The 27,822-nt window shown below is 38.1% G+C and overlaps 1 protein-coding gene across 15 annotated transcripts in view; it reads right to left on the reverse strand.

The window, feature by feature from the left end:
• Positions 1-24,437: 24,437 nt before the first annotated feature.
• Positions 24,438-27,822, reverse strand: part of ZPLD1 (zona pellucida like domain containing 1) — a 79,348-nt gene continuing 75,963 nt past the window's right edge. For 14 of the 15 annotated variants that reach the window (XM_077883741.1, XM_077883753.1, XM_077883752.1 and 11 more), the window contains 2 exons: positions 27,404-27,433; positions 24,438-26,992 (listed from right to left, as the gene is read on the reverse strand). In XM_077883741.1, coding sequence (XP_077739867.1) covers positions 26,817-26,992; positions 27,404-27,433 — 206 coding nt within the window. In that variant the 3' untranslated portion in view covers positions 24,438-26,816. The remainder of the gene's footprint in view (positions 26,993-27,403; positions 27,434-27,822) is intronic. The other variant, XR_013372091.1, reaches the window with a different exon arrangement.

Raw genomic sequence — 27,822 nt, forward strand, 5'->3', positions numbered from 1 at the left:
CAGTATTCAATTACTGAAGTTGCTTAATCAGCAACCGCTATAATATGATGGTTGTTGTATCGTTTCATGCACAATTGAATGTTCTGGGAATCTGTGGATCCTTATCCAAGCGCTTTGTAAATAGCACCACCTAGGGACCTACCCAAATGCATCCCGGCATTTCAGTCGAATTCCTTCCTGGCTGCTAATTGTTGCGCCCAGTATTAGGGCATATTCTTTATTCAAACCTGCGTTACAATGTGGAATTGCTCTCCTGGAGAGGCATCTCCCTGCTTGTAGGTAAGAATGAGAAAGTAGCCTTGTCAGAGCAGGAATATACAATGGCTTGGTTCCAGGAGTTAGGATCTGTATGTCAGCTGTTTACAAAAGCTGTCTGAGAAAGCCGGCTGTCCAACACCTGGAAACCTCATGGCCCATAGAATGCTGGCAGAGTAAAGAAGCCACTCATCCCAAGGGATGCAGCCCCTCCCACCAGAAGAAGGGAAAGAAGCTCCCTGGTGTCCCTGCTGCCTTATTGTCCACATAACCCACACCTGCTGCCTTATTGTCCACATAACCCACACCCAAACCATTCGAGACTGTTTTCTGTTCACTGTACCACACACCTGTTCGGAAGAACAGTCCTTAATAAAGCATTGTATCATGTGGTTTTGAACTAAATCAGCAAAGCTTAAGTTAATTTCAAGACTTTGCTCCAAGAGTTACTCATAACCAAACCTTCAATGATAAAAGTTACACTCTAAGTTATCTCAAAAGCCGGGAGAAAAATCCTGAACTACCAATGTTTTACCATCAAAGTAAGACTGACTGCCTACTATCAGCCAACAGTCCTAAAACACAAAGAAAAATCCCTTAAGATAACTTTGTCTCTGACATACATTTAGTGGACTCTATCCCATTAGACTCTTTAAGAAGGTTGACTAGAGGAACATGTGCTCAGTTGGTTTTTATTTGGTTGCCCTTTTGATCCAAGGGCCAGAATACTCTTAGCAAATCTTCGCCAGCACCGTAGTTGTGACTTAGTCATCTTCTGTGCTATTACAATCATCGATTTCTATACTAGTATATGTGTGTCTTTTTAACCAGTGGCAGCTTGAGCAAAACAAGAAAGATGAATTGTTCACAAAAAAAAAAAAGAAAGATAAATTGTTTTAGATATGAAGGAATTCTAGGTGGGTACACTCCATGCCATTAACTGACACCACACTGGTTGGAAGGCTGCTGCTGTTTTTATGTTTCTGAACACACATGCATCCATCTTACTTCATATGTGTCTCCAAAGGAAACTTGAGTCCTATAGGTATCTCCTTCTGCATGAAAGTAGTCATTCTAGAAAGGCAATAATTACCACCTAGTTCATTTGTTTTACAGATTGGAAATCGGACTGATAATATTTCCTAAAATAAGCACATCGTGTCATAAAGAAGATAAATCACCACCTTCAAAATGGACATATCTGATTTCGAAATAGCACTTACAAGGTCTCTGGGATAGGGTAAGACCAAAAAAGTGCCATTCTAGTAGCAGAGCTTGTGACTGATAGCCACATCACAAGTTGAAAATACATTACAAATACATTCTATGTATTTATGCTTGAGCTGCTCTGCTCCTAAACCAGAGTGTTTCTGTGTCAATATACTGCAGCATGAGTCAGTGCTAAGTTGATGCGACTGTATGTTAATGTTCACAGATTTACTGAGGCATCATATTAGGAGAGTGATTAGGTTTGGTATACATAACACCATGGTGTCAGCAATGTTGATGTTGGCTCAGAAGCCATTCAAATTAGCATTGCTCATGGCATTTTTTATATACTAAGATGTTGCTCATAATGGCAATATTGAAGAAAATACTTCTTCTCTAGGTGTCACACGACACCCCCAACTGTCAGAGAAACAGATTAAGCAGTTTAAAGGCAGGGTTTGGAAAACAAAGGGACAGAGCATTAGGAATTATGCAATCATTTATAAGTGACTGCTCCAAAATTCTTGTGTTTATATTTTTATTGCAATTTTAGGCTGTGTTTACATTATGAAGACATAACTCTCGTGTATGCTGTTGGGTTTTAGAGAGGTTTCTTTCAGACATTTACATTAGGAATTCAGTTTTGAAATAAAAGTCATTCCCACATTAGGCTGATGCTGTTTATTAAAATGAAATTAATGCCCAAGCCCCCAAATTACTCTGGTGGTAATTAGCCAAAATCAAGTACTAGAATTTGTAATTTAAAAAAACCGAGCTGACAAATAATCTTTAAAAGGAGACAGTCACGTAATATAGATCAAATTTTAATAAATTTACTTAGTCTTCTGCCATATCAAGAGCTGTGTGAGACATTTCATATTTTCCCAATAATAGCAGAACAATAGCACATTAAAGAATCTCTCTTTAGAATGAGATTTCTCTGCCGAAACAGGTATTCAGTTGAAATTATTTACATAAACTCTTCATTTCCAAATGCTCCTTGCATTTTATAATATACTCTAATTTTAGTCATCACAGTGGAAAATAGCATTCCCGTTTTCCAGCTGAGTAATTGAAAAAACAAAAGGATAAGTCACTCATCTAAGGTCACTCAAATGAGAAAGGGCATACATATCTAAACAAAATTTGCGGCCAAGGGCAGCCCCTTTGGTTCAGCGGCTTAGTGCCACCTTCAGTCCAGGGCGTGATCCTGGAGTCCCGGGATCGAGTCCCACCTCAGGCTCCCTGCATGGAGCCTGCTTCTCCTCTGCTCTGTTTCTCTCTCTCTCTGTCTCTCATGAATAAATAAAATCTTTTAAAAAAAAATTCATGGCCAAAACACCTACAATTTTTCAAACTCACCATATGACTCCTCTGAGTTTTCCTTTTGTTAGCTATGTGTGAACAAAATCTCATTACAAAACACTTAAGAGTTTACAAGAAACCTTAACATACTATTACATATAATCCCCACAACCCTGAGAAGGTGGGTATTTTTAATCCTATTTTGCATATTAGGAAAATGGAAGCTTAAAAAAGATAAATTGACTTCTCCAAGGTCACATGTATAATAATTGGGATAGAAAGGCATTCAGATTTCAAAAACAGCATTCTTTCTTCTTCACCCTAATTCCTGTTGACTTTTCCTGAGTCCTTGCAGTCTCTGCCAGGAAAAGCTTACTCTGTCCTTCAAGATCTGTCTCAATACCACCTGCTCCGCCAAGTTCCTAATGCCCCAATGTTCCCATAAGGAATGTGCAAATATGTTGCATATTATTTATAATATGTGGCTTATTTATTTCTCTAGAACAAAGTAGTAAAGGGAAATGCCTGCATATAACACTTGTTCAATGTTCAATGAACTTTGACTGAACAAATGGGTGAATTAATGAATGGAAACATTAACTAAGGGAAATAATTACTTTATTTTTTTTTTTTCACATAATGCCTGTGTGGCTCAGTCAGTTGACCGTTCCTCTTGATTTCAGATTATTTCATGACCTTGTTGTGGGATGGAACCCATTCTCAGTGGGGAGTTTGCCTCTCTCTCTCTCTCTCTCTCCCTCTCCTTCTGCCCTCCCCACCCTGCCCATGCTCTTTCTAAAATGAATAAATAAGTCTTAAAGAATTTTTTTTCACATAACAACAGTCATGGGACTGTTGACAGGATGCTGAAAATATTATCTGGCCTCCCCTCCTGGAAAAGGAGTATCTGTGGATCTACTCCAGCTTGCGTATGGGAGGGCTAATGTTCAGCTGTGGCAAAAAGCAAAGTGGGAACTAAGTCCCACCTCCAGGTAAGGGTTGTCTAGGAAGCAAGTTCTGAAAATTCAAGTCTACGGGAGCAGTCAGGGGTGAATACTGGATCTACAAAACTGTATATACTGTAGTTTTAACAGAAATTTCTCAATGAAGCTTTTTTTTTTATTGACTCAAAAGATGTTTCTCCTGTTTTAACTTATCCACACAGGGTCCCAGAGCATCTAATACAACTAAATTACCCTCAGCATTTGCAAACTCAGGTAGAAGTACAGAAAAGGCACTATTTGCTTGTGGCCTTACAAGACTCTAGGTCTTTGAGAGCCAGGCCTGTGTCTTGATCATCATTACTTTCCCGGTACAAAACAAAGTGCCTGACATTTGAGAGATAATTAAGGACTTTTAAATAAAGAAACAACCAAAAGCCCAGATTACTATAGAGGAGAAGGGGTCCTCTATGTTGAGTCAGCTTGTTCTCCTCCCAAAATGCTTTGCAGGATGAGATCAACTTAATAACTTTCCATGGTACAGCACCTGGTCCTTAATCTTGAAGACGGTGAGGTCTTATTTTGTCATCACCCATAGGATGATCTGTCTCTCAGATGCAGACTCACATTAACTTCACAAAACTGATAAATAAAACTAGAATGACCACAGATTTATCTTGGTATAAAATCTACTTGATTCTGTTTCTCAATTCTGGCTGACACATTATCTCCCTAAAGACAAAATATATGAAAAGCCCAATCATAATCCAGTTTCCTAAATGAGAATACAATTGAAAACTAGGAAAATCCTATAAAGTTACCACCTTGACAAAAGGGCAGGGAGAATTTAATTCATTGGCTACAGGTCTTTGCCCACTCACCAGACTATGCCCACATTTACCCATTTCCCTCCCTAATTCTCTGTTTTCTTTGTCTTGGAAGAGGCTGTTAGTGCTCTCTTTGATAAAGTCACTCTTAAAAAAAAATATATATATATATATATATATATACACACACACACACATATATATGACATTAACGTATATATGTTAATATATCTGTGATAATATTTTCACTGGGTTACTGTCAAGTCAAGTAGGCATGGGAGCTACTCTGGCAGTTCTGTGCATTTCTCAGTTCTGCTGGCATTAAAATTTTACTCTTAGAGCAAGGAAGCCTATCGGATTTTTCTCATTTTAAAATGAGAAGCCCCACTGTATCATGAAGTCCTAACAGCAATGGGATGAAAGAACAATTAACAGAAAAAAAAAATGTTTCCCAGTAGAATTTACTGAGGAGAGAGGCTCTTACAATGTCAAGAGAATTGTCGTTGAGCCTTGCTGGAGTCCTTGGTACTCTCCAGACCCCACAGATGAAGCCAGTTGACTTCACCTGCAGTGTAGATCTGCAGGTCTGTGATTGTAGGCAAAGGAGATTTAAGTTCTTGTCCTGCATCGCTTGGTGTTCAGCGCTCTCTGAACTCCTACTAGAGTATGACAACTGAGCATCTCAGGTTGCCTAAGAGACCATGTTCCATCATGTGCCCTAGTATTAGATACTCTGTGAGACAAGGGGCACAGACAGCCTGACATGACCCTATGGGTTGGGACCTGGAAAAAAAAAAAAATACTTTGACTTAAATTTCCTCCCTTCTTCTCTTTAATCTCCCTTTCATCTCCTCCTGTCAGCCTCTTAAAGAGCAACGTGAAGAATCCAAGGGAATAAGGGGTATCTGAAACAATGCATTTTACAAGGTAAAAATGCAAACAAGCAGTGGGACTTTGGTCAAGTTCCTTTTCTAGACTCAGTTTCCTATATTTAGAATGGGAATAATATTAGCTACAGAATTACAATAATAATTAAAGGAGCTAGTTCATGGAAGAGTGCATAGGAAAGCACCTGGTATGTAGTAAGAGCTTTAAATATACCATCTGTCACTGTTGCAGGTGTCGTTTTATATTGGCCACCACCCTAATCCTCCTTCAGCCCCAAACCACTTTGAACAGTCCTGCCTGCTAAGCTCCACCTTCCTGAGGTTGGATTCCTATTCATGAATCCTGGCTTATTAGGCAATCCCTTCTTATCCAAGATCCAAGTGTCCATTGGTGAATCACTGCCTTCCTGCCTTCCAGATTCCCCATAATTAGGGTCCACCTGACCATTATCAACATCTTCAGCTTTTCTGCTAAGAACTGCTTTACTAACCTACTCACTGATGAACCCTGCTGAATATTAGTCTTCTTACCATAGGTTAAGAATAGGAGTAGTCCCTAGGTTTGGGACTTTCTAACTCCATGTCTTTGTTTTCAACTGGCTTACACTTGGTATAATCATGTTCCAAGATATGACAAGGACAAGAGTTTTATTTTTAAAGGCTTGGTGTTATTTAGAACCGTATGCATTTCTGTAGCATTTAAGAGTGACATTTAGAGAATGAAAGGATGCACCATTAGGAATTATGGGTCTATATACAAATGAATACAAATGCAAACACAAAATGCCTTGGTCATTCCCTGTTTCCTTCCTGAGTCTATGGTTTATGGGTGAAGGCTTCATTGGTCACAGAAACCATTTTGGAAGGATCATTACCAATTGCATAAAAGTTTGACAGTCAAAACATATTAGGTGATTGTTGGCCATAACTTACTGAAAATATGAGCATAAGTGGAGCAAAGCTGAGACTGGGGGATTGTTCTGAGACTCTGAATACCAACAATATATTTGAATCCAGTAATTTACTATTGCCAACTTAGTATGGCTCTATGAAGCACTTTATTGCTGGCTAGAGTGATCATTTGATGGGTGAGAGGTTTTCGTTTTATTTTACAACAGGTTTATATGTTTTTCTTTTCTTGGCAACGAGATTCTACTATTGCTTTTCTACTCTCAAAGCCCTACTCTCCTCTGCCCAGCTTGGGGCATTAGGAATTGATATGGAAAATGATTTTATCTTCACTCTAGGAACGTGCCACAGAAATGAAGCAGAAAGACTGGCTTTGTTTTCTCAAGGACCAAGAATCTAATAAAAAAGTGAGCAGCCAGAGGGATGAGAAAGGATGAACCTGAGGGAGTAAGACATCTATCACTTATGCTGGGCACTGGAAAGTGCCTAAATGAACATAATTTATACCCCAGGATTTCTCAGTTTGATTTAATTTCTTTGTGCTCTAAATGGCTTAGTGTGACATTTTCCCTATGGAAGGTAAAAGTACAAGATTGTAATTGGGAGTACATAAATAACGATGTCCGTAATAAAGGATAATCAGAAGATGCGAAATCCTTACCCAGTGCTGCTGATTCCTGGCCTTGAGGCCTTGCACACATATTTGCCAAGCTTCAAATATGGCTTGTGATATAAACCAGAAACAAAGAATGATCATGAAGTGTATTGATGCTATCCATGATTAATAGTAGATCACACCTTTGAAAAATGAGAAATGGCATTATAATTTAAAGTTTCTTTAGTGTTATATAAACAACATGGGGAATTAAATGAATTTGAATATTTAAATCTGGAGGAAAATAGTTATTTCAGCCATTTGTCAGTAACTCGAATTCTGTGGTCTTTCTTTGGTCTGTTGATTGAGAATTTTAAGTGATGGAGTAATCACTTGAAACTGGTAGGATTCCCTTAGATTCATGTAGAAGGGCTGCTCACAGTGGTCTAGATGAAACACAGAATCTAGGGAAATGATGTTTTCCTAGACCACTGGACTTGTCCCTTATAATGTAGTGTAGCACCTAGACAATAATTAGCCGTGAGATTTTAGACTATTCATTTAGACTTAAACTCCAACTGTAAAATAAGAAGTTTGGTTAAGATGATATTTTATTTCCTATTAACAAGTATTAAATTAGGGGATTCTGAGGTCAGATAGCTAACATCCTCTGGAGTGGCAGGACCACCAAAGGAGCTGAAGTTTATTCTCAATCTCATGCAAACAAAGCTCTAATTTTGATAACTACATGATGTATGTTTGGTGGACAATTTGGTGGACAATTTCCTTAATATCTAAGTTCCTTGAAGAACTAAAAAAGAGCTCTTCTTAGAAAGTTATATTTATTATTATCAGTTTCAAATAGAACATAGTGTCAAGTATTCATTTTATGTACTTTTCTCAAGCCATTTGCTCCTCCTTCTCCTCTTAGACATTATATTTCTTTCATGTCACTCTTCATCAATTTCCTGCAATTGTCTGCTCACAATTCAGTGCTCACAAATGAAATGAGTGTCTTCTCTACAATCAAAGATACTTAATTCCAATGCATATGTCATCATGCTTTGGGTCATTTTACTCTAACACCTTTGTTAAAATCGAAGAACCCCTAAGCAAAGGCACTCAACCCTACAGTGACTTATACAATCTCTGATGTATGTCCTAGGGTTAAATATCTATTCATTGTAGGTGCCCTGCACAGAACCATGATCATCTGTCTAGGTGAGATCATTTTCCTGAGAAACTGGAATACAAATATAGAGATACAGTAGCACAGGAGAAGACACATAGAGAATTCGCAATAAACAGGATCCATGAGACAGGAGTAACCGTGAGTAAAGCCTGAGGTAAGCCTGACCTCAGTCAAAAGCAGATACAGAAGTAGAGAAAGAATTGGAGAAAGAAATTGAATTGAAGATTAAATCATTACTAGAATTGTTTTGGACCACTAGGGCAGCTTGAGTTTTTCCTGAGTTCTAGTTCTCCGGGAGGCCTGATTATGTAGCTGCTGACAAGACTTTGTTCCTGACTTCTCTGTGTGAATTCTGACCAAAAGGTGCATACTTTTTGTTTTTTTGTTTTTTTAAAACCTGCAAACTTTCTCTATGCAACCTGAGTCTAACATAGGTAAGCTTGTTGTATCTGGTCCAAAATGGGCTTGTTCCTAAATATGCAAGATCCTAGCGTATCTCAGCAAGGGTACACAGAAGGGAATGACAGTCAGCATTGGTCTGTATTTACATCTTCAGTAAAGAATTTTAATAAGAGAATAAGAGGTAAAGGAATCTAAAAGTAAAAGCTAAAAGTTTTTATGATGTAAGTATTTCATAAGTTGCATTTATCCCTGCTAATCCCATTCATCATTAGCAGAGATATCCAAGATTGAGGTGTAATGAAATTATTTTGTAAATAGAGTTGGGTTAATGTTATTATTGCTTTCATGAATCCCTGGTATCAGCGGTATGGCTTATCATTCTTTACCAGAGAATGTCAAAAGAATTGTATAAATTAGACCACAGAATGCTTACTCTGTCTGCTAGTTGCTGAAGTATTTATCAGTGTGCTAATTAGAGTCCTGTTTATGAGGCTGAAAATGCTCAGGGCCAATTTCTCACGTAGCTCCTGTTGGTGGGCATGGTTTCCAGAAAAGCATGGTTACATCTGGTGTGTACCTTGTAGCTCGGCATTGATATTTTATTCATTTTATAGCTAGCAGCAGTTTAGAGGGAAATATCTTTCTGAAACAGTGGATTCAGTACAAATAGCAATGTAGCTATGATATGGTTGCTCTGTTCTATGAAGTGGAAAACTTTAAAAGGAAAACCTGTGTGATTTGAATATCCTTGTAAACCATGTTTAATGCACCTTTAAATGAAAGGAGAGGGGTTGATCACAGAAACAAAAGCACTCAATACAGCCTTCACCCTGATCTGACTCAAAGTAAAACTCATGGGACGCCATGAGAATTAAACCATTATTGTAGGGCCATTTCAGGAACCAAGGAGCCCAGAACAACATTTTGACATATGGGGAAAAAGAGGCAATGCTGTCTCCACTCTGATTTAGTTTGTTAGTCATGCAATGAGTCAACAACGAACTTGTTTTGCCCAACATAATTGTCAATTTGAGGATGAGTATATTTTCTTTTTCCTTTAGTCTCTCTATTATTTTTCTTAAGATTTTATTTGTTATTCATGGAAGACACAGAGAGAGAGAGGCAGAGACACAAGCAGAGGGAGAACAGGCTCCCCACAGGGAGCCCCATGTGGTGCTGGATCCCAGGACTTTGGGATCACGCACTGAGCCCAAGGAAGCCACTCAACCAACTGAGCCACCCAGGAGTCCTAGTCTCTCTATTCTTATGCTTTAATTGGTATTCACAACAGTTGGGATTAAGATCATGCATTCCTCACAGTAGAAGATGACTAGTTTTTATTGACCATAGGGCTGGGTAAGATGCAACTGTAGCTGCTGACCAATTTCACTCATTTATTTAGAAAGATGGATGGCTCTGGCTGGATTTGAAAATCCGTAAAGGGGCAATGCTATTTATCTAGTTAATTACCCCATCCAAGGTACGGCAAAATCTTATAACAGTATCTTGCCCACAGCCATCAATACTGTGGTCCCCAAATAACCCATCCCATTACATTTTACACACAGTTCACAGTAGTGTCCTGTGATTTGCATGAAGAATGAAAGAAGATTGGAGAAGCCTGAAGGGATCCTCACAATGTTACCTGATTAATAGATGTGGTAAACACTGATAATCCTGAACCTTGGTGGTGATGAAGGCCGAGAAAGTATTTTCTAACTTGGCCTTTCAATCTTAAACATCTCACCCAGAAAAGCAATTTAGGGCTAAAGAGAACCATAAAACACTGGGGTAGAGGTGGAATGCAGAAAATGAAGAGAATGGCCATTGATAAAATGCCTTTTTTTTTTTTTTCTGTGATGAATTTTCACCTTACTCTGAATACCAAGTGGACCAGGTCAGGCTAATACAAGTTGTCATCAAATGGCAAACAAGATTCAAGGAGTTATGGATGTGCCTTTTTGTTGTTGCTGTATGACAGGGGGTATTTTTCATAGGTCTTAGTAAAACACTTCAGAACAAAGACTAGAGTCCACAGTGACACTTTTGGTAGTTTCTCCCTCTGACTTTTATCTATGACCTTCACCTAACATTTTTATCCTCGTGAATTCTGGTTAAAATAAATATCAGAAGAAGGTACAGCCTAAGAGTAGTACATTAAAAAAGAAGAAGAAGAAGAAGAAGAAGAAGAAGAAGAAGAAGAAGAAGAAGAAGAAGAAGGAAGAAAGAAGAAAGAAGAAAGAAGAAAGAAGAAAGAAAGAAGAAGAGAAAAGCAAAGTCAACCTCTCTCCTCTCTGAGTTTGGGGACTTTTTTTAAATCCAGCCACTGCTCTATCTTTAGTTTTATTTTCTTCTTTTAACTATAGCTCAGTACTAACAAAGACACCTGTAAATAAAAATATTTACTGTCTCTTTTTCTGATTTAGGACCTTCCTTGTGAAAGATGTTGCACTGGGCACTATAGAATCAGAGGGAAAATGGTGATCTAGTCCTTATCTCCCAGACTGAGCCTATGTTGTAAATGACAAACTAAGAAAAGAAGAGTGAATATGGATATAGTCTAGAAAATGGGGAAGAGGTAAGAAGAAATTGATTTTTTACCAGGGGGATCCAAAAAGGTTAAACAGATAAAATAAAATTTTAAGTAGGGAATTGAAGAAGAAATTTGAACAGTGGAAAGAGAAATAGGCAATTTGGTACAAAGAGAAAACATATGAAAAAATTTGCGAACATATTTATCCAATTAAAGAATTGCTACCTAAATGAGGCAAAGTTAGAACAAATTTAGAGGAGAGCATCTTTTCCGAAGTGCTGGAGAGCAGGGTATTGGTGGGATGTGAAAGGAAATATTGATTAATAAATGTGTAAAGAGAGACAATGACCCACTTTGATGGAGTGTGGGTCCATGGAAAGAGAGGGACCATGGAAAGAGAATAATCTAAAAAGATATGCTTTAAAAGGTATCTCTGTTAAGAACGGATTGGAAGGCCGAGTGGCAAAGATACCATTTAATTAATGACTAGCGTGTTGGCAAATTTCAATGAAATGTTTAGAGTAACTAATAATTGTTTTGTGTGTTAAAATTTACAAAGTTCTCTCACAGACATTTTCTCATTTGAATACAGCCTGATATAAGGTAAAAGGACAAGACTGTATATAAAGCACGGATGTGAGATATTGTGGAGGCTTAATTGAAGACTCTGACCACTGATTGAATGGACAGTGAGAAAACTGGCCAAGAACCTGAGTCTAAGGCGAGACATCCCCATCAGCAGCAGCAGCAATAACATGTGGAGGACAAACTAGGTATTAGGCCCTGTGCTAAGACTTCATATTAGATGATCTCATTTAATCTTCACAATAAGTCTATGTGCTCACCCTTTGTCACAGATGAGAAGACCAAGGCCTAAGGGATATTAAAAAAATTTGTCCAAGATCAAGTAGCTAGCAAGTGGCAAAGCCAAGACTTGCCTGAATCTGAAGAGGTCGTAATACCGGTCAGTGACAAGCCTAAAAGCAAACTCTGTTTATTACCAGCATGTTTTATGTAGGACATGCAGATCTTATAAAAAGTTTAATTTAAAAAAAAAAATAAAAAAGTTTAATTTCACTTTTTTTTTTCCCCAGGTTATTCATTATTTGATTCAAGGATAAACAGTACTTTCTTTTCAAGTAGGAGCCAGGAGCCTGTCAGATTTTTATTACAATGGCAACAGATCCCATTTAAAGAAACTTGGCAATCTTTCGCCACACTAGATTTTGATTCAAATGGTGTGCCAATAATGGGAAGCTTTTTCTGCCAAGATGCTGTAGCATCATGATAGAGTCACCTTTACTCTCAACCACCGGTTAGATCAAAAATCCTCAAGCCCTGAGTGAAGAAAATAATTTTCCTTTCACCACCTCATCACATATGACAATATTTGCATTCCCAACATCACCATGTGCAGTCACAAAGTCATTTCCAACATGCCTGACTTTGAGCACTCTTGTATGAACTATCCTGGGTTTCTTCTGGAGCCTAACTTAAATCTTCGCGGCCAGTGGGACCACTTAGAAGTTACTGCTTCAGTGCACTAAGTGGGCCCTTGGCGGCATGAAACAATTAATGGCTTGTCCAGAAATGCTTGGTTATAGCTTAAATCAAGAATAAGAATGAGGCTTTGTCTTGCTGCATCTTCTACAATGTATTTTTATAGGAGTGTAAACGTGTACACATCAGATGGATTCCTATGATGTCTATCAGTGCTCTGCTTAAAATCTCAGGCTGCCTAGTGAGTGTTTCTCTTTCTCTATATATTTAATTAGCCAATTATGTTCTCTAGAGAGAGGTCGCATTTGAAAAGACCTATGCAAAGAAAGGCTAAAGGTGCAAAGTCATACTATGATGAGAATTTAGTGGCTCTGGTTAAAAAGATAAAGCCGCCCGGTCACAAAATATTAAAGAAATGATGAGCATCTGCTTCCATAAAGTAAATAACGTTTCTCATCTTGTCTTTCCCTTGTATAGGTGTGTCACTTATTTTATTCATAAATTTTTCCTGTAGTAAGAGAGGAAATAAACAACGGTCTGCGTGAAAACTCTTTCCAGAGAAAGCACTGGCAGGGGGAGATAGTCTATTTAAAGAGTATTGTGTCTTTGGTTAAGCAGGAAATGAATTTGCTACAAAAGGTTGGAACCCGCTCTGATAGAATTGGAGGTAATTAAAATCTAATGGTAGAACTAACCATTTAAATTGCAATTTAAATTGGTCAAATAGGATTGAAATCAGAATACTTGACAAGCTTAAAATGAAACTATAAGAGATTCACTGTGTGCATGCGAAATATTTGCTTACTCTGGATTGAAATGCACATTGCATGGATGAAATGAAATACTTTCTAAATTTATATGACTTTTCATTAGTATAAAAAGATGGTTGTGAGGATTTGCATCTTACAACATATAATGACAAAGAACAACTGGCATAAAATTAAAGGCTTTCAATAACAAACAAAAGATGATTAGGTATTTGCTGCTTATGAGATCTTATTATTTTAGTATGTATACTTTATCATATAAAGTCTGAAGATGGGAATTGCAAATTATCAAATTACATTTATGGCTGATTTAACCTAAGGCCACATGGTTAGGCTTAACAGATATTCTCACTCCAAGTGTGGAGAACTTACACTTACAATGCATATGTTTCCACATGTAATTATACTACTTTTTTTTAATTTGTTAATATACTGAAGTAGTTTGACATATGAAGTAGAAGAAATGTAGCTTTGCATTTCTTACAGGAAATTAATAAAGCATAATAATAAGGAATCTAATGGAAATTTAGAGAGATTCTGATATGCCAAAGTAAATGTAGGCATCCTAACTTTTTACTCAGCATTCTTTCTTTCCGACATATCACTAATTCCTCCCACTTTGCATACTACCTCAAACCCTGGGTACAAGTTACTTTTATTACTGACCACCACAAATTACTTGTAATACCACCACATTACATCCATCAGACTTCTTCTTGTTCCAAATAGCCAGGGAAAGGGTTTTTCAGGCCTCATTGGCCAATAAAATCTAGACCTCTAAATAAGGCTATGAAGTGAAATACGCTGATAGAAGAATAGTGAGAGCACTAACAGCAAAAACACTTAATTGGAATGGTTTTCAAACTAAGGCTATTGTTGTTTGTCATACACTTATGCATACACCTCCCCATGTAGATACACACATGTGTGCACTTTTAAAAAACATTAGATTCCTGAGAATGTTGTATCTCAAGGCAATGAGTGCTTCATTCATAGTAAGAGACTTGACCACCATATAACATAACTGCATAACCTCAAGGGAGATCATTAGCCCAAGAGGGAAAGGGAAAAACAGGGAGGAAAAATGTTTCAATCGAAATAAGAAAACCTGAGTCTCGCTCCATTAGCTTTATTAAAATTATAGACAAGCAGATGTTCATGAAAGGCAATGTATTTATGTATTTTCCCATAGAAACAATGTTGAAATTGAGAGCTGTGTTCTTGACAAGAGACTTGGCATAAAAGTAAGCCTAGCTCAGGCCAATGATGTCATAAAAACAAGCATAAAATTCTTCCATATATTTAATAGTAAAATTATGCTCAGAGTCCAATAAAATGAGCATAAATATCCTATACACATTGATTATACAAGAGGGCACTCTGTGCTATAAAGTATACATGCTGCCCATAAATAAAATTGTGCTATACTATAAATTAAAGCTACTTAAAATTAATATGCTAGCTATAATAAAAATTAAACATTTAATTAACAATATTTTTGCTTGCCTTCTTAGAAATGCTATGATTTGAATGGCTTGGGTCTCTGAAATTGCTGCCTAGGGAAGTTTGAAATGACTTTTTCCTCTTCGAAAGATTCTCTTTCTTGACCCACATGATCCAGGCTGTAAGAGATTCTGAGACTGCTCAGCAGACTACAGCATAAGAGAAGTAAGCTGAGAATAAGCATAAATAAGAGTCCACATGAGCAGGGTCCCCTGGGGTTAGCCAACCATCTAAAATTCAAAATCAAACCTAAAGAGACTTAGACATCATTTCAGCTGGTGTAAAATTCCAAGGCGGAGAAGTGATAGAGGAGAAGAAGCTTCCAATACTGGGGCTTTGGTTAAAGAGCTCTGTAGCTCATGATTCCAGGAGGATAGGACCCAGGGAGCAGCTGATAGGAATAGAGGCAGAGGAAAGTGCTGTGCAGGTTTTCAGAAAAGTAGAGAACTTTTGGGGGATCACAGTCGGGGATTAGAACTGACATCCAGTCACAAGAGGTGACAAATATCAGGAAAGAGATCTTCCTGTTGGACAGATGACCAGAGAATTCCAAGAGATCCAGTGGCAATGGGTCTGAGAAGAAGCAAGACAAACTCGTGACCCTATCACCACCCATGGTGGTGAAAAGGCCCCTAATACTGCCATGTTTGTCCTCCTTGGCTCTCATCTGGGTCTACAGTAACCTGCATTTCTTGCCCCAACCTGGAGCAAGCAGGGACCTGCACTTCACCCAACGCATGGGCACTCAACTGTCATTCGATGCCCCTGACCTGATGCTCATAAATGGAGTTCTTGTTTCCACAGTCTCAGTGGTAAACATTCTAACAAATTACCTTTGTATTATACAGCATATTTAAAGTAATATCTATAGCTTTAGTCTAAGTTTTTGAAGAAGAGCCAAAACCTTGCGAATTTGGTCCTTTTGTTCATTTGTTTCTTACTGGTTAAGTAATTTGCTCTTCTCTCCCGTCTCATTCTAACAAGAGCACTAAGGCTGCCAAAGAAAATACAAATAGGAAGCTGGGGGATATGTTTGGAAAGGAGGAACAATATCTGTACTCCTCTGCCCTGATGCTATGCCATCTAGGGAGGTGTTTATGGTTTGATAATATGCATATGGGTTTGAAGCTTTTCATTTCAGTTTTTAGAATCGCATTCATTACCTCACTTCATTTGCAAGATCTCAACACAGACACAGGGGGGATTCTTATTATCCCCACTTTACAGATGAGAAAACTAACTTGGAGAAGCAGTAAGTGGTAAATGCAAATCCATGTTTTAAAAATTGAGGCAGGGATCTTATATGGCTTCTTTGCTCAAGTCCTTTCACATGGTAGATCCTTAGAAATATTTGCTGATGAATTAACTGACAGCTGATTTTTCCACCAAAGTACTGTGTTTTAGGGTACAAGCAGGATAAAGAAGAAAAGTGAAGGCACAACAGGGCTGAGGAGCGAGGATAATGGTAGCAGCTAACATGGATTGCACGCCTGCTATGTGTCAGTCACTGAGTAAGGGACTTATACATTTATTCTTTAGAACCGCTTGTGAGGGGCACCTGGGTGGCTCAGGAGGTTAAGCATTTGCCTTCAGCTCAGGTCATGATCTCAGGGTCCTGGGGTCAAATCCCGTGTCATCAGGCTCCCTGCTCAGCAAGGAGCCTGGTTCTCCCTCCTCCCCACTCATGCTCTCTTTCTCTATCAAATAAATAAATAAAATCTTTAAAAATATATTCTTTAGAACTGCTTGTGAAGGTAAGTAGCATTTTCTTCCACATTGTACACGTGAGGAAACTATAGGATACGTTTCAGGAAAGACATCCGAACCCAGGTAGGCTGACTCACAGCCCATGCTCTTCACCTCTCACCGCTGTACAGGAACAAATGAAGAAGTCAGAAGTCACAATAACAGCAAAGATCAAGTGCAACAGTAGGGAGAAACCAGGCAAAGTGGACCATCTAGTATCTTCCAAGTGCTAGACCTTTATACAGATTGTCCTCGGCCCTCAAATTAACCCCATTAAATTAATTAAAGAATGAAGTCATTTGACTGAAGTGGCCAATGTGAGCAAACCCAAATCCAAGCCTCTGAACGCTTCAAGATAATGAAATAAAAAAAATAAAAAAAAAAGATAATGAAATCAAAATGCTGAGGACAACCAATCATGAACAGCCAGCTTTCAGCTGAGGTTTTCAGCCACAATCAATGGATATTTTCTTTTCTTTGCTTCTGCTTTTTTTTTTTTTTTCATAAGTCTCTTCCACTGGTTCCTTTCAGTGAACTGTTCCAAACACTTCTAGTCTGGCACTGCCCAGTTCAAATAATTCATGAAAATAAACTCTTAAAGTTTTTTTATACGCCTCCCTTTGTCATTTAACAGCCCAAAGGTTGGTGTGAGAGTCTTCTCTTCGTGGATAAGGAAACTGAGGTTCAAAGAAGTCAAATACCTTCCCCAAGTTCACGCAGCTAACAAATGACAGAGCTATGATTCAAATCAGGTCTGATTCCAAAGCCCATATTTTTTTTCTATTATATAAGATTTCCAGAGACCGAACGCATACAGTCTAGACGATAGAATTGTTCCACGTGCAGGAGCAATCTGTCTCTAAGGAACGTGGTACAGACAGCGAAGGAATTCCATATGTGCATGTCTTTGATCAAAGAACAGTCTTTCTCTAACTGGAGAGTTCATCCCCTTTATCTAAGCACACAAATTACTGGCACCAGAGACTAAACAAGGAGGCATGAGGGAGAAAGCACACACCTGCCCTGTGAGGTCAGCCGAATCAGCCCTGGTGATCAGTAAGTGGAAAGTCTTATCAATCACATTTCCAGTTGTAGACACTACGTAGTGTGACTCCTTCTTCCTATTAGGGAATATGCAGATGGTGCCATATATCTCTGGTGTTCTCCTTTCAACTTTCTGGAATTGCCTTCGATCTTATTCTAGAAACATGGTTCTCACACTTTAGCATGCAGCAGGATCAACCGAAGAGCTTGCTAAATAGAAAATGTGGGGCTCCATCCCCAGAGTTTCTAACTGAGTAGGTCTGCCTTGGGTCCTGAGAAGCTGTGATAAGGCTGACAGTGCTAGTTGGGGACCATATGTTAAGGACGATTAGTTTCCAATTTATTTCTTTTTAATACAGACCAATGTTGGCCATAATGTGATATCAGATATCAGGAAGGAGCAATCTATTCTAAAAGTAAAGTGTTCAATTCCTTGACTCTAAGACCCTCCCAGAAGCTCCAAGTACTGATTTACGGAGCTTATGCATTTCATAGTAAGTTCTACATTTTCCTGAGCACAGAAAGCACATATAGAGATGACAACTAAGATAAAAGTTAAAACCAATTAGTGCTTATTATACCTTTACAATTTATGCAAAAGTCCTCAAAACTCAATTTTTGTCCTACATGGTTTAGATTCCTTGGGTTAGCCCTGGTAATCAATATAATCTGGAAAGTTTCACCTTATCAATATTTTTGAACTTATTTTTTCTGCCAATATTCAGTCTGAAATAAGGTTTTGCTCATGTTTTGCAGATGATTTTCAAAAAAATAATTTTCATAGCTTCACTGTGAGCATTAGACTTTTATAGTTGTCAGGGCTCAGCTAGGGAAAGCTATGACTGTTTCATTTTGACAGTTCCTTTGGAACAATTATTTAATGTGAGCATTATTTAAATGTGAGAGTGGAATGAATATATCTTGGTGTGGTTTTTAAAATTTAGTCTCAACATCTTATCTTCCATCTACATTTAAGACAGCACATTATTCTTTACTTCTTGCCTTCCATTTAGAGTTAGCACAGAGTTTAGATACTGGGGGAAGTAATTTAGACTGAAGAGCAAAAGATATACACATTCATGTGCTATCCTCGGCTCTGTTATTCCCTTAATCCCATCTGAAGAGAGAAAAATGTTGATTTTTAAGCTGAAGCAAAACGTGATATCTTTTGAACGGTACAGGTGACAATTTAGGAAAAAACCACACAGTCTTTAAGGCATTATTTCAAACCTGCTGGGTATGTGTAAAGTTACTCTTGCTGGCTGCCATTTGAGGCAATATCCACTGCTGAGAAAAAAAATTTAACCCAAAGAGTTAATAAATTAGTGGAGGAAAGCTGCCCCAGTCTTTTCCCTCAGACCTGAAGGAGTCGGGCCTTATATTTATAATGAATTTCCGTCCACCCATTCCCAGGAATACTTAGCAGGTAATGGAAGAAATGTGAAGTGTCAGCAAAGTAATTAACAGTGTTCTGAAGGGGAGATGGGGTGAGGCAAAGATGCAGAGAAAATAGTTATTTGTTCACTTCAAAATCCGGGTAGTGTTCAACTGAAGGGGGTAATCTGGAGAATTTCTGTATCTTTTTCATAGGCCATCTCTCTCAAGATTCGGCGGGCAGTGGCATTATACTCATTCTGGAAATTGCCTCTATGTTCAAATAGCATTCATTACAGGCAGCTTTTCTCAGATCTAAAGGGCAGGGGGAAACAGATTATTTGTAAAATAAAAACATAATGCTGGCATGGATGTCTTTCCCTCCCGCCCCCCTCAGGGTGAGAGGGAAAATGCCTGGATGTTGTTTTCAAACATTCCAGCCATCAACTCCAGTGAGCGTAGACAAACATAATTTTCATTGTTGACATAATGAAGATGATGATGCTTTTCAACCATTTCCCAGAGCATAAACCCTTCTTCAGTGCGAGCCCGGCTAACCATAACGAATGCTGGTGATGTGGGAAAAACAAATGCACAAATGAAAAACAATGAGTCGGATAGCTCATTCATTGCTGTCAATAGAAGCCAGAGTCCCCCCAAATCCGCTTAGTATCTGCCATTGTATAATCTGAAGTGCAGTGTAGATCATTTGCATATTGAGTAAAATGTTAAAATTAACAATTGAATAAAATGTTAGGCATAAGCAAAGCATTTACATTCTCACTGTCTCTCAGAAAGTTTTGGGTTTGCTCCCTTCATGTGTATGTTTATTAAAATAGGTACAAATATTTTTCTCGGTAGCTGAAATAAAACACAGTTTTTTAAATTGATGCGATTATCTCAGGAATATATACAAAACATTTTTTTCAACTTCTAAATCATTAGAAAACGAAAAAAAAAATGCCAGAGAGTCATATAAGATTAAAATTAAGACCAATAATTTTTCCTTACTGACCATAGTTGACATTCCTGCCAATTTCCTTCTTATCTTTTTTTTTTCTGTGTGAGCTTATATTATAGATACGGTCCAGTATTCCTTTTCCTTTTCATATTCCAGCATATTCTTATTTGGTAAAGGGTTTTTTAATAACTGATTTTCAGTGTCTACATATTCTTATATCACAGAACAGTCATGCAGTACATCTAAGAATTCTGTATTTGAAAACATCTAGGTGGCATCTAATGCTTTTTTGTTCAAAATAATAGTGATAAACATCTTGTACATAAATCAACGTATCTAACATTCTAAGGTTGTGAGTAAATGAGGACATTATTTGAGTGGCACAGGCTTAAGTCAGACCTCCTGATAATTCTGGGCACGTGGACTCCCACAGTACATTTCCCAGACACCCTTGCTGGTAGTATGACCATGTGACCATGTTCTGGCCACTAGAATATGAAAGTGTCCTGTGGCAGCTCCCAGGAAACTTCCTTACACGACTGATGGTATAGCCCTTTGCCTCTACTTTTGGACCTTTCTCTCTTTGGGATCATGGTATAAGGACCGCAGATCAAGGATGGTGATGTGTAAGAGAAATTCTCATTACATATCCTTTGACAAATTGGAAAAAAAGCATTAAGGTTTTGATAAATCTTTTGATGAGAGCTAGTGAATCACCTTTGTTCCCTGTTGTAGTTCAAGAGTGAGGGTGATGCCCACCCCCCCAAAAAAAAAAATCGTGATTTATCTCTGTAGGATTGAAGGGAGATTCGAGTCCAGTGCGCATGGTGCATTATTCTCTGTCACCTCATTTTAGCAGCAGCAAAATATGTGTTAGCAAAACGATATCTTTTAAAAAGCAAATAATTTCCAATCCCAGGTGGTAAATAATTCCTAAAATGTACTATATTTCCTCTCTAGTAATTTTTCATTTTAGTCAATTGTTCACTACTGGGGGAAAAAAAAAGGTGACAAACTACATACAAGAGGAGAAATAGCTTAAGGGCCTTTAGAACTGAGGCAAAATTGTGTGAACTTGTCAAACTACAACTCTCCCAGGATCTTCCAGTGTTCGTTGATTAGCCAAACCAGCAGGGCTATTCAGTACCGGATTCCATCTTGGGCAATGCTAATGGAGCTCTACTCTTGATGAAAACTAACCTCAAAATTTGGGCTACATTGGGCCATTAAACCTCTATATAATGACGGCACTTCACTTTTCAACATAGAAAATGAAAGAGAAAATTGAGGTAATTATGTTGGCAATTTAAGTAAAACAGAAAATATCCAGATACTTGAGGCAAAGAGAACTGGAGACCTGCACTATGTAGATAACAATCTGAGCTCTTGATTTCACTTTTTGAAGAATAGAAAGCATTTTGCAAATGAAGTTTACTGAGCAGAGATTTCCAAATCTTATGTCAAGGACCTGGAGTAGAAGGCCCCAAACCGGTTCTCTCTCTGCTCTCTCAGCAGAAAAGTGACCTTAACCACGTCTGTTTTTCATTTCTCCTGTGTCACTCACATTTGCAGAAACTGATGCTGTGTACCAACAAGCAATCAGACAAGGTATTCTCACAAACATGGAAAGGTGACATCAGGGAAATACAAATCAAAACCACCATAAGATCCCACCTCACACCAATGAGAATGGGGAAAATTAGCAAGACGAAAAACAACAAATGTTGGAGAGGATGTGGAGAAAGAGGAACCCTCTTGCACTGTTGGTGGGAATGGGAACTGGTGCAGCCACTCTGGAAAACTGTGGAGGTTCCTCAAAGAGTTAAAAATAGACCTGCCCTACGACCCAGCAATTGCACTGCTGGGGATTTACCCCAAAGTTACAGATGCAGTGAAAAGCCGGGACACCTGCACCCGATGTTTATAGCAGCAATGGCCACGATAGCCAAACCGTGGAAGGAGCCTCGGTGTCCATCGACAGATGAGTGGATAAAGAAGCTGTGGTCTATGTATACAATGGAATATTCCTCAGCCATTAGAAAGGACGAATGCCCATCATTTGCTTCGACGTGGATGGATCTGGAGGGTACTAGGCTGAGTGAAGTAAGTCAATCGGAGAAGGACAAGCATCATATGGTCTCATTGATTTGGAGAATATAAACATTAGTGAAAGGGAATAAAGGGGAAAGGAGAGAAAATGAGTGGGAAATATCAGTGAGGGAGACAGACCATGAGAGACACCTAACTCTGGGAAACAAACAAGGGGTAGTGAAAGGGGAGGTGGGCGGGGGTGGGGGTGACTGGGTGACGGGCACTGAAGGGGGCACCTGATGGAATGAGCACTGGGTGTTATGCTATATGTTGGCAAACTGAACTCCAATAAAAAATATACAAAAAGAATAAATTAAAAAAAAGAGAGAGGTGACATTTTTATCCAGTTTCTACTTCCTTGGAGCCTCTGGAGCAGATGGGCCACCATCAGGAGAAATATGGGTAACAGCTACCAGAGATTCTCCTTTTGTCTCCCATTAATGAACTCATTCCCATTAAGAAGGTGTCTCTCCTTCCAGCATCTGGCACTCCCCCTGCTGCATTTGCCCCCAATATCTCTGCTCTGCTGTGTTATGTTCTCTACTGCTTCTGGCGGGTTGTCATGGCTGATGTCATCCCTCACTCTGCTCCAGAGCCAGCCCTGCGGGATGTGGGTGCATCAGTACTTTGATGCCAAGCTTTCCTCTGCCCTCTTTCTCCTGATGCTCAAAAGGATAATTTGGCACAGCTTTGGAGCTCATCACTGCCCATCTACTCAAGGCCCTATCCTTTCTCTATGTGACCCATATTGCTAGCTAACATAAAAGAGAACCCTCTGCTCCTAATTCCCTACCTTTGGACATTGTTTCAAAATCATTGCAATCATAGACTGCCAAATTGTGTGACAGTTTTCTTTTTCCATTCCCTTACCATTATTGGATTGATTAGGACTTTTGGTTTTCAGAAGTGTGATATATTAATGGTGTGTTTGCAAGTTTACCATCTGTGATGTTCATTTTGTATCAACTTGACTAGGTCACAGGTCATTAGACATTTGGTCAAATATTACTCTGGGCGTGTCTGTGAGGTGTTTCTGGATGACAATAACATTTGAGTAAATGAGTCAACAGATTTGCCCTCCCTCGTGTGGGTGGACTCCATTTAGTCATTTGAAAATCTGGATAGAACAAAAAGGCTGAACGTCCTGTGACTGGGAGAGAAATATTTCCACCGGACTGCCTTTCAACCTGGGACACAGGTTTATTCCTGTCTTTGGAACTGAATGGAAATAATAGTTCTTTGGGGGTTCTTAAGCTTGCTTGCTAGCTTGCAGACTGGAAACACACCATCGGCTGTCTTGGTTCTCAGGCCTTTGGACCCAGGCTAGAACTCCACCACCAGCTCTCTGGGCCTTGCTAACTGTAGATCTTGAGACTTGCCAGACTCCATAATCATGTAAACTAATTCCTTAAAATAAACCTCTTTATATATAGTACATATGTCCCATTAGTTCTTTTTCCTCTGGAGAACCCTGGTTAATACAACAGGTAGCCCCCTGGCATTTGTTTTCTTTACTACCCAACTACATTTTTCTCTAAATTACAAATTTGGATTGTTTTATATTAAATGTCTCCTCACTTGTAAATAATTGAGGAACTTCATTCTCAAAGGCAATTGATCTGTGATCGACTTGCTTTTTCCCTTATAAATATAGAATGAAAGCCAACGTGTGCTAGCCTAATAGCCTCCACAGTCATAATAGAAGGCTCTCCATCCTATTAAAATTCTCTCCTGCCAAGTGCTCTGGAAATCCTTCAAATTATGTCTCATATGTGTTCACAAATAAGTATCTCCTAGGACTTCTCCTGCTCTTTTCTCACTTGTAGAAGTTTACTACATTTTCCACGCTGACAATGTCATGAAAGGACATCATTTCTGCGATGTTCCCAAAGCTAAGTGCCAGCATTTGAAGACCCAGAGAAGTACTCACTTCTATAAGATTAGATTCTCCTTGAATCAAGAAAAGTTTTTTTCCTCAACTCTATGTCACTTCCCAAAACAAGGAATGACAGCCAGAGTTTGGTGGAACTGTCATGAGAGCCCATGAAACTCTAGGCAGAAGCTGAGCTCCTTGTCTTTCCAGTTCTGACTTTCCCCTCAAAGTTTTAAACATTATAGGCTCAATTTTAATCAGTGCTCAAATTCAAGGTAAAGTACACTTCTTTACCATCAGCTTCTCCTGAACAGGTCTCCTGACGCAGAGCCATAACCAGGAAGCTCAAAATGGAGAGAACAAGCTTCATCTAACTTCAGAGATCGCTGCCCTTTCCTGTCCCATTAGGTAGCTTCTATTAAGTTCAATACTTCTTAATGCTTGTGAAAGCGGGATGAGTATGTTGAGACTAGGAAGGAGAAATGTCGTTTTTTAAAAAAACCAGATGATTATTTTAAAGATATTCATTTATAATTATTTTATTAACAATTATCTTTTACACATCATCAGACCTTACCCCTGAAGTGCAAAAAAAACAAAAACAAAAACAAAACAGCTTGAGGTATTAAAACTGAAGGAACGTTTGCACATATTTTGTAAGGCTTTCACACTAAAGTAACCCAAATATTCAGTGCAACTAAGTACTACATATAACTGCAGTTGACGAGAACAAAGCTATATATAAAACAAACCTGGTCTGTCTCATTATAGCTCTGATTCTCCCATTTATGATGAAAGGGTGGCAAAGAAATAATGTGAGATGTAAGTGGCTTGCAAAATGATGTGTCCATTACTCAGTTTTCAAAAGTGGTATATAGAATATAAAAGGTCAGCACTGGAACAGCAGTCATCCCCAAAGCACAAAATCAAACTGACCAACCGGTTTTAATGATAATGTTCTATTCACAGGATTTAATCCTCAGATTAATGGAGATTCACTTAAAGTACCTGAAACAGATCTACCAGACTAACACTATCCATGCACATGAAAGGTCACATAGGTAGCATGCATGGTCTTTCCTTTTTTTTTTCTGTAGGATTTTTTTCCCCTTAAAGTAGAAAACAAAATTTTAATACAGATAAAAGTTCAGAATGGTCACTTCAAAGTGATTTTGAAGTAACACAGGGAAGAAGAGGTTGGCTTTTTAAGTGTTACTTTTTAATATCAAATAAATTATCCAAAGACTTTCCAGATCCCATTTCACTTTGACTGTATCCACACCTTGAAAAAGAGAGGTGAGGCAATCATATGGCTAATTATCATAATAGAAACACTTTCTTCTGATCTGTTCAGGCAAATTGGAGAAAAGGTGTTTTTTGATTTGGTGATTGATTTAATTATTAACTTCAGAGCATAACTACTTCATTTGAAACAAATTTAAAATTGCATAATGATTTGCATATAGTATAGTAAATTAAGTTCTGAATAATGGGTCACAAATATTGAATAGAAATTAGTCTCTACAGCAGTTGTAATAGTTAGCATAGCACTTCTGGTAGCCACACATGCTAGGTTTTGATGTTTGTCACTGAATTCTTCTATTCAGTTGTGTAGATAGACTGAACAAACAGAAGGTTGTTTTTTTTTTTTTTATAAGAACATTGGCTGCTTAAACCTTGGCTTTGAAACTTTTTTTTTTTTTTTTTTACAAAACTGATAAAGGATCACATGCTTCTTGCAGTTTATTATTATAGGAAAATACTGTTTATTCCGTGGCAATCATGACATTTTCAAGAAGACACCTTAGAAAGTAGGGCTCCTCCAGATTCTTTGTTTAGCCAGCATCAGAAATTTGTGGGAAAAGGACATTTTTTCAGAGACTCCAACAATGTTCTGCAAAACGAACTTACCCAGTTTCCTCGTTGTCACGGGGGGGAGAAAAGGAAACTAGGTTCTTAAATTCCCCCATGGGAACACTGTACTTATGTGTGGGGACAGTGTCTTCTCCCACAACTATGGTTTGTTTTCTCCTGTAATGGCTCCTGAATGAAGAATGATCTTTGCCTTTGCCTCACTGCTGGAAACACAGCTGCAAAAGCAGCTGAGTTGTTTACCTGGGAGGAGAGTCAACATGTGCTGATGTTCTCACTTGAACCAGGAGAAAACTGATCACATTCATTTCTAACCAAATGAATAATGTTCTAGGGTCACTTAGTATCCTTTAGAGATTAATGACTATTTTTACTGTTTGCTACACAAGTAGATGCTCTAGGTTAAGCTACATTTCCCAAGAGTTTGTTGTTTTGTTGTTGGTGTTTTTTTTTTTTTTTTTTTTTAATGAATGTCATCAGACATGGAAATCAGCCAAAAACACAGGTTATAGAATGAGTAATTAAATCTCAGGTGTCCAAATTGGCCAGTCCAATTAAAACATATCCCCAAGCTGGAATTATCTGGAATAAAACAAAAAAGGAACTTTCATTTTAGGACCACATACACAAATCTAAATGCCATCACATTGGGTTTTAATGCTTAGGGGGGAAAATGCAACAAATGTACTTTTTTCTATGCCTACCTTTTATCTCTATAACAACCATTAATCAAAAGAAAATTAAAATAAAATGAAATATGACTGATCCTGTATGATCTAAGTCCTGAATATTGTTTGCTTCTTCTCATTATACCCACTGGTGCCAAACAAAAAGAACTGGCCACATACATAGTGACAAGAACAATATCACCACAATTCTTTTGCTATCATTAGGCTAACAAGCTACACTGTGAAACCTATCAAACCTACAAATATCAAATGCTGGCTGGCATTCAATTTGGATGAAACACTGACCAGTCACCCATGCTATGGTCAGTGAATCCTTCTTTCAAGAGGAGGGACCATTACAATCAATCAAAGACTGGGTTTCTTATGCCATTCAACACCAAATTGGTGGGTGTCTTCCTTTGTAGAAGGGCCAGTGAGCACAGGAGAAGAGAAAAGCTCATGACTCCCAGAATGACCATTCCCGATATCAGTGCACTGGTGACAGCATTCAGCTGGAAAGGAGGTTCATTTGGAGAGCCTGCAAGCAATAAAACACAGTAGAAAAATCCAATATCAGATTTATCTAGCCTTATCCCCATTTATACCTGAAAAACATCTGTCATTAGTATCTTGTAAAGTAACAGCATGAAGTTGATTCATTCTATAATCTATTTGACTATAATTCAATAACCAAAGGATTATGTGATTTAGATATCTTGTATCCCATAGGCAGGCAAAAAAAAAATCATCTATAAAATGCTATAAAAATTGACCAACAGGTCACATATCAATTCGGAAATCCTCAGTGAACTGTTATGTAAAATATAACACATGCGTAAAATCAGAACTCATTATATTTAGTTGTTTAGAATTTTGCAACTGATCGTCAAAAAATACTAAAATTTTTGAAAATCATACTTTTATTTTCAATATATGTTCATTATCTTACCAAGCTGTGAATTGTTGGTTGGAGTCTCGTCTGGGAGAGAAAAGAAAAAGAAAAGTGATATTGTATCTCTAAATATTTACTTATGCTTATTATAATTCTGTGATTACTTTTTACCTATATGTGCCCTCATCTTCACCCACAAGCTCCTTGGGGAAGACAATAATGAAAATCATCCTAAATCATTCTCTTTCTGTTCCACGTGTCTGAGATTTTATTTTATTTTATTTATTTTATTATATTATATTTTATATTTTATTATTATTTTATTATCTTTCTATTCCATAAGCCCAACCCTGCCACTGCCCCGGGCATACAAATATAATTGCAAAATATTATATTCTTTCCTGCCAACTTTGCTTTGTCATTATCTCTTTAGTCACGTTAGTGGGGGCAGTAATTGTTAACAGCTATTACATTTT

This window comes from Canis aureus, chromosome 35 (genome assembly GCF_053574225.1).
Source record: "Canis aureus isolate CA01 chromosome 35, VMU_Caureus_v.1.0, whole genome shotgun sequence".
Taxonomy (NCBI): domain Eukaryota; kingdom Metazoa; phylum Chordata; class Mammalia; order Carnivora; family Canidae; genus Canis; species Canis aureus.